At 39.7% G+C, this 15681-nt stretch overlaps 1 protein-coding gene across 11 annotated transcripts in view; it reads right to left on the bottom strand.

The window, feature by feature from the left end:
- Window positions 1-15681, bottom strand: part of rgs3a (regulator of G protein signaling 3a) — a 189778-nt gene that overhangs the window by 17636 nt on the left and 156461 nt on the right. For all 11 annotated transcript variants that reach the window (XM_037751901.1, XM_037751903.1, XM_037751902.1 and 8 more), the window contains one exon: window positions 120-190. In XM_037751901.1, coding sequence (XP_037607829.1) covers window positions 120-190 — 71 coding nt within the window. The remainder of the gene's footprint in view (window positions 1-119; window positions 191-15681) is intronic.

Below are 15681 nucleotides of genomic sequence, written 5' to 3'. Positions count from 1 at the left end.
TATAAACCTAAAAGCCAAAGCATCCATGCCATTCCTTGTTTACCACAATGACAGACGGTGAAAGTGAAAATAAACCACAGACGGAAACAAGCAAGGAATTGATTCACTTGAGTACTTACAGGTTCTTGGATTTCTTCTTCTTTGTTCCGTCGGGGTCGACCTCGCAGCTACAGGGGGATCCGGAGCTCAGCTGAGGGGAGATGAAGGAGAGCACACACTGCATCATCCGTCCTCCACACAGAAAGAGGGCCCAGTAGCCTCATGCAGATACTGTAGCTAGCTTCAACGGCCACCAAAAAATGATTAATCCATAGCAGCAGTCCAGTGTAAATCCCACAGAGGTGTGTGTCTCTATCTTGCTGAGTAAAACAGCAGATGGTGTTTGTAAACAGGGAATACCAAAGCAAGGAACGTCTGTGAGAGTGAGAGAGTGTGAGAGACTACGGCTGTTGTTTCTGCTGGCCTCCAACTGTGCCCTAGGTTTGAAGTGTTGAGCCAAGACCCCCGGTTTCACATTACACTTTCTGCCAACCCACCGTTTTGATTGGTTTAGAGGAAAAGGGAAGTTGCTGCAGGGTGGGGAAGGGGTCAATCTCCACTAATCTGATGGCCTGGAGCTGCCCCATTGTATGTGTGTGAGTGTGTGAGTGTGTGAGTGTGTGTGAGGCTCTAAATAATGAGCCATTGTATTACAGGAACACACAGTTGAATCTGGAGCTAGATACTGGCCACAGCTGGTAACGCATGGTGTAATGTTTCTCTATCTTTATGGGACCCCGATTGGAGTTTCAGCCTTCATAGTGAGGACATTTTTGGCAAATGGAGGACTTTTTTTTGGCTGGCCTTCACTTCTTCAAGGTTCTGTTGTGAGGTTAAAGTGACATTCAAACATTCACCCCCTGTTGGCTTTACAGTTGGCTGTAAATTTGTAGTTTCCTCATTGAGGGAGAACAACAGCTTGAATTCAGTCACCTATAATGGATTCCAAATGTCTCTAGAAACCTCTTAAACGCCAAAGGTCCCAACGTCTACCGGTAGTATCATCACAACCCAGATTTACTTTCTCCACACACTTTTTACCATCGGGGTCCATGTGCCTGACTTCATGCTGACCACAGCTGTTGTTCTCCATCAGTGAGGAGGCTACAAACTTTTTTACAGTCACCTTTCAAACCTATACAGCGGGTGAATGTTGAGTCAAAAGATAAGATCTTGTGTGGAGTACTCTTTTAAAGGGATAGCTTGACATTTTGGGGGCATACGTCTTTTTCACTTTCTTGCCAAGAGTTAAACAAGAAGATCGATACCAGCTGTTTCCCGCTGTTTCCAGTCCAGTGGTTCCCAAAGTGGGGTCCGGGGACCCCCAGGGGTCCTTGAGGGGAGTTCCAGGGGGTCTCCAGCAAAAAGGGGAATCATTTATTTCTATAATAAATTATTTCTATAATAACACATCATCTAAAAGCAAAAATCCTATCAGATGAGGGACCCTGGGAGAAAATCTTATCAAGTGGGGGTCCGTGGTCTAATTTTGTATCAGTTTAGGTTTTCTTGACATAAAAAAGTTTAGGAACCACTGTGCCAAGCTACGCTAATCATATCCTTGCCGTAGCTTCATATTTAACAGACACATGAGAGGGGTATCAATCTTCTTAGCTTACTCTCGGCAATAACATTAAGTAAGCATATTTCCCAAAACTACTCCTATAAGGTTACAATACTGAGTACAGGTTAAAGGTACTGTATGTAACAAATTACATGTATTAATTGCTTTGCATTGCCAATGTGTGAACGGATTGTAATCTTCTCTTCAGCTTCCCTACAGCGCTATCGACGCTGTGTAGCTAACGTAACAAAATACTGTCTTGAGTGCTTAAGGTAAGGTTAGCCAGCTAGCTGTAACTTAGCTAAATGGCATGGATCTGCCGTTGGTTGCTTCGTAACGTTAGCTGAGCTGCAAACTGCAAGCTAGTGTTTTCCATGGAGCCAATAATCCAAATAAAATATAGGCACATTACAGAACATTATGTAAGGGATAATGCCCGAAGAGGTGTCCATTATCAGGAATCAATGGACGACATGAAGGGAAGTCAGAATGCTGACTGCAGTTCACTTAATGGCCACAGGGGGCATTAAAAGTTATGGTTAGAGGTTAAACATGCATCACATCAATGAGGGTCCTCACTAATATAATAATACAAACATATGGATGTGCACTTGTGTAAATGCCTTTGTGTGTCCAGCTGTGCCGGCATACAGTGAAAACGTGTGTGCACATTGTGCTTGAGGGACTATTATTGTATGCAAACAATAACGCCAAACATATCCTGTATTATGCGTCCATCTATGTTGAGCCACCTGACATAAAGCAGCTGCACAAAGTAATATCCTGTTGTGCTTTTGTATTGTTGTTAGGCCTGGTCAATGATGAAATTGCCTTATGAGTTTTATGAATTATAAAACATGAATTCTGTCTTCACTGTGAATTGTTTCATCAGGTTTCTTTCAGCAGCACAGCACTGAAACTCCTCATCTCAGGGTTGTAAATGAGACCTTGTTCAGTGCTGATGTGGGTGAGCACAATGTGGAAGTGCTCCTTGACCTCAGTGTAGCTTTTAGATACTGTTGATTGCAGCATCCTTATTGAAAGATTTACTGGTTCCTCCCTTTTCATTGAGAATGGAAAATAATTCCCAGTGTCTGTGAATGGATTTGTCTGCTCACAATCCTGGACTACAGCAGAGCATCTCTCTGTCACATCCTCCCCCTTTCATAACTCCTCCCTCCAACTGAGACCCAGATTATCATGATAGGAAGGGTACACCGATGCACTCGACGCTTGCTGACTGAAGAAGTCACAGTTGATTGTGAAAGGTGAATGAGTATGAGTCCTGTAGGAGCTGTCTATAAATAAGTGCAAGCTAAGAGCAAAAATATTTTTAGAGCTGCTGTTTGATGGATACAAAGACCTGTTGAACTGTACTGTACAGTGGGAGTGCATGACTTAGAAAAGACTAGTGCTGCATTTCTTATACTGACAAGGATAGTGGTAACACAATATTCGGTGATGACTATCGGTGCTTTAAGGTGTTTAAACAAAAGAAATATTAGAGAAAAGACAAGTAGTAATGTGGATATGCTGGCCAAACAGGTAGAGGCATTAAGTCATTCACTCTCTAGAACAAACTCGTGCTTTAAGTTCAGAAAACTACAGCAGCAATTTAAAACCTAAAATCACCAGTTATATTTGATACACATCCTCCAGCTCTACTAATAACTAAGTCACCCTTCCAAAAACAGCTACAAACACAGGTCATATTAGCTTTGCATGAGTAGGGATTAAGTCATTGAGGGTCACGAGACACATCAACATGTAATCTCAGTAATTTTAGCGGGAGCAGCGCAACAGGGGAGTCCCAGTCCCTATGGAGCCGTCAGCCAGGCTTTCCCCTGAAACCACAGTAAACAATTGGAAAACGACGCAGACTTTGCCCTCTCCTGAGACTGATGTAGCCCCTCCCCCCCGGACAGGATTATTCAGGGGTACCAGGAGAACAAATTATGCTGTGTGTGGCCATCGGACATCAGAGAGGGATTGTCTGCTCTTTGGGTGTTCGACTAGCTGCCTGCATGTAAGGACTGGATGCTCATTCACACCAGATTGCGATGTTCCAGCTGGATGAGGTCCACATACACACACGCGGTGAGATGTGTCTGCTGTCTTGCCATAATTAGTATTAGCAAGTGGCTTAATTGGATGCAATTTTAGAATCATGATGTCAAGCAGGCGTCCTGTTTGAATGAATCAATGCAGACCCACTACCGACCACATCTGCAGATATAATAAAGGGGACATATCATGAACATCTCACATTTTTCACACATACATTTGGGTATCTGGAGGAGTGCCTACCAACCCACAAACTATGAAATAAGACGACCCAATCAGTTTTTTTGTGGGCTGTCTAGATCAGAAAACATGTGATTCAACAAGCCATTCAGATTTGGCTCCCCGCCTATGTCACCTGCATGCTCATTAGAATATATCGCCCACGGCTTGAGAACTACCCTTGCGAAGGTGAACCATATTTTTCCCGCAAGCCAATCAGAGCAGACTGGGCCTTTTCAGGAGATGGTCTAAAGTCCCTGACACACTAAGCCAACAGTCGGCCCATGGATAGTTTGGGGTCATCGGTAAGCGTCCGTCAGCTTAGTTTTTTCGGTGTGTCCCGCTCTAGTCAACCCATGTCTGAGTTTTTTTCGGCCGATTCAGCATATTGAATCGGCGGCGGAGCTCGTCGGTGAGAGAAATCACTCTGATTGGCTGTTCAGCTTAAACGAATACGAGCACAAGAAGCGAAACGGAAGTGAGGAAAGCAAGCCAACGAGTAAAGTCAAGAGAAAAACACAGCTTCATCTCATCTGATCATTCCAATACACGGATATTTTCACAACGACATGGCCATCTGGAATGAAGCTGAGTGGTGATAGAGAGTGGTACTACCGCCACCTGCTGGTAGGGAGAGTTATTTCATCTCACGCAGGCGCAGAACGTACATGGTAGTTGGCCGTCGGCTGAAGTCTTTCCGGTGTGTTTGAGTGCAACTTTTTGGCCGAGACAAAGGCGACGTGAGGCGACGCAACTGGTGGCAGTTCTTTGATGTCGGGTTGGTGTGTCTGGGCCTTTTTAAGAGACAGAGAGCTAAAACGGAGCGTTTCAGACAGAGGGTGAATACAGGTATATTCAGACAGACGGTATGAGAAAATTAAAGTGTTTTTTGAACAATAAAGCATGTCAATATGTTCTAGTACAAACCCAAAATACAAGTATGAACCTGGAAACGATCACGACATGTCCCCTTTAAGAGAACAATGTGGATGGCATCCAAGCCGGAGCAGTGAAAAAGCTGTGGTCAAAGACTATCTTCTGAGACCTGAAGGACTTATGAAAGACATTTACTTTACTCCTATCTCCCTGTCATACATGAACCCACGCACATACACACACTCAGTGCCAAATCTCCTATCTACGTCCGATAGCAGAACCACAAATCAAGAGACACGACTGCTTCTTGTCAGTTAAAAAGGAAAAAGTGCACCATGATTTAATACAGAATCAAAATGGCCTTGCAGCTCCTTTAAATTCCCATTTGTAGAGAGGGTGAAAGCTGCAGGAACACACTGATTAAATTCTACGTGAGAGGGGTCATCTATTCACTACCTGCCTCGTTCTGAATACCAGCCTCTAACAGGGCTCAAAATCTGGAATAGTTTTGAGTCATATTAAACTGATTTTCAAGGACGTATTTCTACATGACTACCTATGTTATAAGAGCTTTTTATGTTGTTGCACACACTGTATTTAATTAAGATAAACAAAGGTGTCTCAGATCAGATTAGTGTCAAACATTGTATAGTATTGTCAGCACTGTATGTACAATTGAGTAGTTTTGTTTTTTAAATCTTCAGGTCTATTCTCAGGTTTCTATGTTTCTCTGTGTTCTTTCTGGCAACCCGACCCCACCAGGGCCCCCCATATACAAAAGATACTTAGACAAACCGCACACACACATCATGCACCCAGACTGCCTGGCAATAACCGGTGGAGCATAAAAAAGTCTTGAGTCTTTTTTCTAAAATTAGCCCTCACATGCCTCACTGAAGACAGTTAAGAAAACACAGAATCTGCCAAAGACCACACGATACGACGCTATAGCCCCCCCGAGGCATGGAATGCAGATGTTGACACGCCATTAAGGGGTTGTGGGATGGCTGTGCAGATATACACAGATAAAGAAGGTTTAAACTGGCTGCATGTGTGTTGCACACGTGTCTTTGCAGTCATGTATTAAGGTCCTATGTATACCTATACATGCATGCACGTGTGAAGGCAATCATATGGGCAAACACGTTTCTGGCAAAGTAATGAAAGCATCGGGAACACGTCTGTTTGGCCAAAGTCAAGGGAGAATAGTGTGCGGTTGGGAGAGAAGTTTGGAACGCCAACGGGCTGCTATTCCTCAATAAGGCCGGGACAATTTGCCTGTCTTTGTCTCAACAAACTGTACATTCTTCAGTCGTGCTCTGCACCAACAAACACAATGTAGGAACAATATTCTAAACACGGCTCTGAAACATTCTTGATCCAGACTAACAAATCCTCCGACAACCTAAAACCCCAGAGGTGAAGAAATGAATCTTGGTCTTTGTGTATTTAAACTTCTTCTCACCAGTTCAACCCCCCCCCTGCTGCATTTCTTCACCAGACCTCCCTCGGGCTGCTTCCTTCCTTCTCATTCCCCCGTTTCTTCTTTGATTTGAAAACAAATTGTGGCGTCTGAACAATGTTATGGGGGACCCAGACAATCTCCCATCTCGTCTAGTGGAGCCTTGGATTGGTGCTACATGTTAGTTAGACCCTAGTTTCCTGACATTGTGTGGCTCTAATCTGTGAGTGTGTCATAGTCCTTTTAGACTGATGCAGTGACGTCATTCAACCTGGCATCACGACCCTGCTCCTGACCTGGGTAAAAGCAGCTCTGATGCTGATGAGCTTTGACATGAACACAGGTTTTAACAGTTCAGTAACTACCAATATACAGATACCGATATATTACAGTATTATTAGCCTGTTGTAGCCTTCTCAACAATAAATTCTGCTCATATCAGTCTCGAGTGGTTGCATTTACTTTTCATAAGATGGCTAATTAAAGAAAATAAATGCTTAAAACGTTTAGCCCTTTTCCCACCGTTACGTTGGATTTCAAGTAAATATTGCATCTACTACACAAGTGAAACTTTATATATTTACACAAGGTCTGGTGTAATTATTTTGCAGTGATGTGTGCTGAGCTGGCAGGCCTGGGACTTGTGTTAACAGTGATAACCAGGGATTCAAATACCGTATGTTCAAACACATTCTCACGGCAGTTTGTGAAATAGTCACGAAATGTAATCTATTTGATTTGTGTACATAGACACAAATTTAGATTTTTTTTTTCTGATGCTCAGCACGACTTTCGACCACATATTTTTTTTGTGTGTTGTCCTACGAATGTCCAGCAACACGTGACGCACGTGTCAATTTCTGCTCCAGTCTTTTCAAAATAAAACTACTTAGTTAGATTTAGGAAAAGATTGACTTGGTTAGGCTTAGGCACCAAACTACTTAGTTAGGCTGAGGAAAATATCAACTTGGTTAGGGCTAGGAACCAAACTACTTAGTTACGTTTAGGAAAAGATCGACTAGGTTAGGCTTAGGCACCAAACCACTTAGTTAGGCTGAGGAAAAGATTAACTTGGTTAGGGCTAGGAACTAAACTACTTAGTTATGTTTCGGAAAAGATCGACTAGGTTAGGCTTAGGCACCAAACTACTTAGTTAGGCTTTGAAAAAGATCGACTTGGTTAGGTTTAGGCAACAAAAACTACTTAGTTAGGCTTTGAAAAAGATCGACTTGGTTAGGTTTAGGCAACAGAACTACTTAGTTTTGGATTCACACGGGACACAAACACAGGTCTCCTGGGCGAAAGTCTAATGTTTTTTGACCCACCCATCCACCTTGACCTCCTTGCTGCATGGCGTTCACCACTCTTTATAATTCCCGGTTCACAATAACGTGGATTACATACGAATTGTTTTAGTGTTGACCGTAACTAATTAATACATTCAATTTCGTGACTATTTCACAAACTGCTGTGCGGCTTGGCCAGTATGTTCATGATATGAAGCTAATATCTGTGAGAAAACAGAGAGAAACATTTGTTGGTTAAAGCTCCTCTGTTTGTATCTACTTTCACTTTCTACTCTTAAAGAAGCGAAATAGAGTGCACTAACCAAAGTCATATGTTTATCAGGATGTGGAATCTATTAAGTGCAGAAATAGAGGAAGAAATTATTCCCATGATTGTCTCCATGTGACTTTCCAAACCAGACTTCACAATTCCAATTCACTGGATGCATCTGCTGTTTGGTATGCAGAATACGTGGGTCATAATGGATTTGGTTGTCAAAATTCCTACTTGCACATTCACATGTGGTCACAAGAGCATGAATCATTTAAAAATATTTTGAAATATCATTTAATTACTGCTTATTCTTCCTTACCTAGAATAGGACCATTCTGTGAACCTATCTTCAATAATCTGACGATGAATGGGCAACAGACTACAGTAGGTTGGCACAGGATGAGATGTGAATCACAGTCAGTTATCACTCGCTGTGTGAGTGTGAGGCTCATGTTAACAACTTATTAGGCTGCAACGTCCAACATAGCAGATCGTTTTATATAACAACTAAAAATCTTAAAGTGAATCAGTATTACGTCTGTGTGCATTTCATGAGCTTTCTGAACACGTGGACAAAGACAGGTAAATCACTTCTTGCAATTAATGTGGACAATGGCTCCTTTCACAAAACTGCGCCCACTCTGCAAAAACAATTTACACGTATAGTTTATGCTCAATACAGCTGCAACAGTGATGATTTCCGACATAACAACTGTGACTGTATTTGCTGTACCTCAAAACTCTAATACCCCCCCGTCACTATACAAAAGAACTCTTCAACACATATTGGTTATGTACGAATAAATTTACAAGTTTAAGTTGTGGCCACATCGACCGTGTTGCACATGAAGCAGCAATGAGAATGGACCAATTACAGAGACCGGAGCATCTCTTAAATTAAACAATTAAGGCCACAGTCAAAAACATCGTTTTTTTTATGCACTGGTGAATTTTGAGATTGTGGGCTATTTTGCTTCTTTCATACTAGTGGAAAGGAAACATCCAAAATACACATTTAGGGTGTCTATTTTACCACTTTGCCTATTTACGTCTGTAGGTTTCTCCTATATTCACCAAAAGTTAGCATTAGATAAGGCTTCATTTGCGCATTCAAACATTAAATTTCAGAACATTTGTATTACAAAAAATGTCTTAATGTAAGTAATCAACTGGGGAAGTTTCATAGTGATATCTATTAGCTAAACATTTTTAGCCTCGTCACCTGTAGTGTCTTGCAAAATGTATGGGATTTTACTATACATATCTTTAAAGGCCGTTTTCTCAAAATGAGGTTTTTCTCAGACTCTGAGCCAGAAATCTCCACTTCAGTAGCTCTTACATACACCAAACTTTCCAGTTTAATTCCTATCTATATTCTGAAGGTTTTTACAGAGGGTGTTTGTTCATACTTAATTCATAGCCTTATTTATAGAACATTTTATGCATAAAAACATGGTGAAGATGGATTTTGTATGGCTGTTGACAGTTTTTTCTGTTTTATAGAGTGATAAAAAGAGATATCCCAAATTCCATATGTAAAAACCTTTGACTCTAACATGTCAACAAAAAGAAACACGAATTTAGGCAATATCCAATGTTCAGATTTCTGTTCTGAAGATGTATGCAAATTAGCACATATTTGATAAGATAATGCCTCATTTGCATAATTAAGCATAATATATTTTCAGAAAACTTGTAATACAAAAAAAGAACTGTCTTAATGTAGGTAATCAACTGGGGAAGTTTCATGGCGATATGTATTAGTTACATTTTTTTAACCCTATTCACCTCTAGTGTCTCCCCTTAATAGGCATCGTGGCTAAAAAAGTGCAGGATGGTGTGCTTTAAAAACCCATGGTGTAGGCTATATATATATATATATATATATATATATATATATATATATATATATATATATAATTAACTTCTATTTAGACGGCGCTGCGGGAATGTGATTCCCAAAGTCAGAAAACACATGGTTCCTGAAATGAGGAACTTTATCATGCAGTTATAACATTATATTATAGTTCAAAAGTGTTAATCTAGTTCATCTATCTGGGCAAAAACATGCCTAATTTTAATTTACTTGCAAAAATGTAAATTGTGCCAGCTGGTTTCTATGTTGGAGCTTGATAACAAACCATTTGCATAACCGATGTTAGTAAACCAAGCAAATAACTGGACACAGCTTGCTTGTTTGATGATAATCTTGGCCATTTCTTGCCCTTGATAAGTGTCTGCACTTCCTCGTAGATTTTGGCCAGCGAGTTGACAGAAAAAGAGACAGAAAAAACCCCAGAACACTGGGCTCTCTCTCCGAGGGGCATCGGAGGAACAATGGAGCCTTTATAAGAGCCAGAAAATACAAGATATAGAGGGAAAAAAAAAAGTTTATTAAAGGCCCAAACTAATGTTTAAACAAAGAAACATGGGAGAGAGATCACAAAACCAAAAGCTGAACTCAGTGGGGGACTTTTAATGATTATAAAAATCTAATCCATATATGAAGCTGATGCCTACAGAAGTTTTCACGAGGCTTTGATTAAAGATCTTAGGGCCTTGAGAAAGCTTCCCTAATTGTCTTTGATGTGTAATTACATAACTGCTTTAATGCCATGTTTTGTTATGTTTTCTTTTTCATTGTTTCAATTTATATCACAGGAAATATTGTTCCAACTTCCTTTATAAATAAAAGGAAATTTGGGGGTAAAATAAACTTGCGGTTGTAGCCGAAGGAGGGAGTATGATTGTGTGTGTGTGTGTGTGTGTGTGTGTGTGTTTCTGGGAGAGCGTGTGAGCTTGTGTGACTGGATGCCAGCTGCAAATACACACTCACACACAAAATACACACATACAGTACAATGGCAAAACCACAATATTCAGTAATATCTGAAAATAAACCCACTGACCCTCAGACAGGATACTGACTCATTCCTACTCAAACTACATAATGAAAGCAGATACAAAAGCTGCATTGTCTGCACGTTTGTGTCTATACACACACATATACACACACGCACACCCACACACACTGTACTTGATCTGACTCTCCTCCGCCTCCTGTTATTCAGCACCGCTCAGGAGATGGCTGCTTCCTGCAGAAGTACTTCCCATGTCGCAGGATGTTAATGAACAATGCTCGTGCAAACATGTCACTTTGCGGAGCTGCTCGGAAAAGCTGTCAGGTTACTCGGGCCTGGAACTGGAGCTATCTATTAAAATGTTATTGACATTTTTCTGACCAGCGGATGACCTTTCTGCTTGGAATTTTAATGGCCGACAACCTAACAGTTCTTTCCAAAGCTGGCAGTTGTGCACAGAGCGGCCGTCAGGAGCACCAGTGGGGCCAATGATTCCTAATCGGGCAAATCAGGAATATACTGTAATATTTTCTTATTATGCCAAAGTGACTGCATAAATGAACCTGGCGGCTGCTCCTAGAATGATTAGGATGGATTAAATGCAGAGGTCAAATTTAATTTATAGAGGTTGGCTGTGCTCCCCGGGCGCTTCACAACAGTCCACTGCTCCTACAATGCTTTGGATGCATTAAATGCAGGTCAATTTCATGTATGTACCTGTATGTATATGACAAATCTAATAACGTTTTTTAAGTATACGTTTTTTTTTTTATATAATTTGCTTTCAATAACTTACTGACAGTTATGAGCTTCTAATCAAAGCTTGCGATCTGTTGCAAATTAGCAAATATGATGGATTGGTCACTTGCAATGATGACACAAGAGTAAGAATCAGTGATACATGACCCGAAAATCTCCATCTATCTTGCTACCAAGTTTAATAGCAAAAAAAAGAAAAAGAATATGTTGGCTGTGTCTTTACTGAGCACGATTAGTTTCATTTGGTTTGAAAGATTAAGTTGGGGGGTTTTATTGCAGAATCCAAATATCTTTGTCTAGTTATTACAGTTGCACAGCCATTTATCCTACAGTAATTACTGTACTGTATCACTGTCACACAGTAAATAACTATTATGCTGCATTCACATCAAATCAGGCGATGAAAATGCAGCAGCCTGTGGCAAAAAGGTTGAAACATAATCCACTTTTGTAGAAATGCAAACCGATGTCACACTGCGGTGGCCAATCACGTAACCGGCGAGCAATGTCCCATTCAAATTAAATGGGTCAATCAAATGAGTGTCGCACCCACACCGCTGCAAAACCCTGTGCTAATCGCCGCAATGCCAGATTTGGTGTGAATGCAGCCTTACAGTGATCAAGTTGGATTTAAGATGCTCATAAAGTGTGTTTATGGTAATGCTGTTGTGTTACAGACATGATGTACCATACTATTTTCTAGGGCTGCCCAATTAATCGAAATTTTAATATTGAAATCGCACTACGGCCAACTGCAATTTTCAAATCGCAAGAGGCGCAATGTTTGTTTAAGGTAAAATGTGTCAAAAAAATTAAATGAAATATTGTCGTGCTGCAGAGACTTCTGGCATACACATCACTTTGTTTGGTACAAATTCTCACAAATATCACACCATAATCGTTTTAATGATGCCAATGAAAATGAGAATAATGATGTAAAAATTAGCATTCCCTCTAATATTGAAATTCATATCGCAATTGCAATAAGTCAAAATCTTTTCAAAATTGTGCAGCCCTACTATTTTCTATTCAAAGTGGTCACATTTGCTTTTACAATATGCCATTGTTTAATGACTTAATAATATATATAATAGCATTCCTGGTATTGTTATCAATGTATATATTATAAGGGTGAAGGTATGTTAATGTACAGATTGGCCCCTGCGTCACTGCAGATGCATTCCTCGAGCTTAATTGCAGTACTGTTTTTGAACATTTATGTGAGTGACGTCCGTCACATTGTCACACTGTCTCGACGTTGCAACGCGGGGCTGGTTGCCAAACCCTCTACAAATTCCACTCTCATTCAGTCCCTGCCGACGGCTCTACGGCACCGAGCTCTACGTGGTGACGCCTTGAGAAATAATACCTACTTAAAGTGGTAGAGGTGTTTTAAGGTGCAGGTGCTACTTTGGGCCAATTATTGTCTACGGGAAGCCAAAATGAAGGACTTGTTTCCAGACAAGCAAAACAATTTCTGGGAAAGCAGCATGTCAGGATAAGATGTACTGCATTCGGGAGGTGAAGGGAGGAATGCAGCGAATGGGAGTCCGACTGAGGCAGCCGGGGGAATGATGTTGGTCAAACACACGCTTGTGTAAAGGTCGTGCTTCGCCTTGCAGTGGAAGTAAACAACACAGAGCAGTCATGGAATATCTGACTTTACCGCTGGCCTCTATTTGTGGAGTGACAGACGAGATTAAAGCATCGGTTCCCCTGTGTTTTCTGTGTGAAGCTTCAGTCCAAGCTGCAAGCCACATTGAATGTGTTATAAAATGCAAAACTAGTAGCCTCAACGTCTTTAAAAAGGTACATGTTGTCATAGCATCATTAATTTTTTTAGGGCTGGGCGATATAGCCAAAATGTTTTATCACGAAATAGGTCATTTCATGTCTCGATCATATAGCATGTTTTCTGGTAATTCAATAGATAAAGTCTATATGAAATAATAACATGGTAAAGATTATTTTGGTATACTCCTGTATGAATTTAATACTTGATAAATAGTGAGTATTTTCTAATTTAATTAAGAACTTTAGTACAAAATGAACAGTTTCGAGTGAAATAATTTATGTTATAGAGAAAACATAAATATATATTCCCAGCTATGACTTTGACTACACTAGGGTATTCCCATAAGCATAATTCTTATCAATTCAGATTTTGAGTTAGTATGTGCTTGTTATTATCAATTTAGATGACGAAATTGTGCGTCACGATATCTCGATATATGATTTCATCACGATACGATTCTATTGAAAGACAATATATTATCATATTGAATTATCGCCCAGTCCTAATTCGTGTCCTAAAAAAATCCATTAAAAAGTAAATTCATGTATAAATATAACGAAGCCTTTAAGCAAATTATACAAATCAGAGATTATAAATTATGAACTGCTATGGTGCTCGTCAAGGCTTTCTACAGAAAAACTCCAGACTCCAACCAGCACTAAAAGAAACAATTGAGTCTATTGTGAAAAAAAAACAACAGCAACAAAAAACTAGGTTAAAATCACAAGTCAAGCTCCCGGTGTACTTTTATGTTTGGCAGTATATCACTTCAGCTTTCTGACAAAAGCAGAGCAAATAGAGCTTGTCTATTATTATCAGTTGTTTAGTGAACAAAATGTCCCAAACAAAAGAATTAAAGGTTCAGTAGTTCACATTGTATCATATAACATAACTCCAGATTTGATTTTGAAGATAATTTACTCAGACTAGAGCCAAAAAACATCATTTGAATTGTTTTGAAACAGTACAAACACAATAGTTTGATCCTGCTGTTGCTATTTATTCTATAAATTATGAGAAAATGAATGCCATGCAGGCAAGAACAGATAGAAAACTAGATATTGTCTTGCTGGCAAACTGAACGGGTTTTGGAGTTGATTACCAGAGGACCAGTGTGATGACAGTGCTGTATGATTAAATATGGGACATATTACAATTTGTGGAAAACATATCAGGTGACTGCTACATTTTCAAGTAAATTAAATGTTTTATTTCATAACGCATGTTTTATTCTAGCATCAAGGAGTGAACTGGGATTTCCCTATCTCTACCTCCAGGGCTGATTGTTCCCTTGACCCTGTTCCCATCCAGTGAGGACAGCATGTGTCATCCCATCATCCCACCAGCATTGTTCACCCTGACTCCTGCCTCCTGGGGAGCGTGAGTGAGTGAGTCTGTGTCCTGTTTCTGCATGTGTTGCTACACAGTTGCGTGTGTCTTAAAGTGAAAACCTTGCCAGGGTTACGCGTTGATGTGGAACACATAACTGGCATGCAGATAAAGTACACTGCGTTCTTGTTATCTCACTGTATGTACAACTTTTTTAGAACACACCGGGATTCAGACAAAAAGTTGAGCATCCTACACACACACTGAACGATTTGCAAACGGTTTCCAAAAATGGTAGCAGATGAGCATGTACGGGTCCAATTGCTGAAGGCATATATAAACACTGATCTCACTGTCTTTTTTGGGAATTTTTAATTACATTTTCATCGCAAGTGACTACAGTGTTATCTTAACAAGATAACAGAGCTTTTGGACAGCAGGTCAGACAGTGTGACTGTTTGCACAGCCAACTTTTTTGAGCAAGTGAGACATTAATAATGCAGGTCAGGATTCTGCACATCTGTGAACTGAACTGAACCTGGATCTTCTACAACTGAAGGCATGGCCACTTTCCAACCTGACCACAACATGGAAGAACATTATTATGATTGAAACACTTTCCACTGCACTACTTCAATGTTAAAGTATTGCTTGTCTATCCTGTGCGGGGGAATTAATGTGGGGGTGGGACCACAGGGATATAAGTAGGTGTTGGTAATCTCCCTGGTGGGAATTTATCTTATTTATTTATTTATAAATAAATAAATATACCACAACTTCAGAAATTAGATTTTGAAGATAATTTACTCTGATTTTAATTATTATTACACAGTATATACTCACTAGTTCAATCCGGCTATCGCTATTTATTCTATAAATTATGAAAAATTTATTTATTTAATTATATTTACTATTATTATTATATATTTTATTTATTATGTTTTAATATTTATTTTTATTATTTTTATTAGTATTATTTTTATTTATTATTATTATTATTATTATTATTATTATCAATAATAATAATAATAATAATAATAAAATGTATTTACATTTTTCTCCTCCCTTGTTTTTGAATACTTTGTTTTTCAATTTATAGTTATTATCTGTTATTATATGTACATATTACTTTCTCTGTTATGGTTTAGGTTGT

The sequence above is a fragment of the Sebastes umbrosus genome, chromosome 19 (genome assembly GCF_015220745.1).
Source record: "Sebastes umbrosus isolate fSebUmb1 chromosome 19, fSebUmb1.pri, whole genome shotgun sequence".
Lineage (NCBI taxonomy): Eukaryota > Metazoa > Chordata > Actinopteri > Perciformes > Sebastidae > Sebastes > Sebastes umbrosus.
This window is presented reverse-complemented; position numbering and strand designations above follow the sequence as displayed.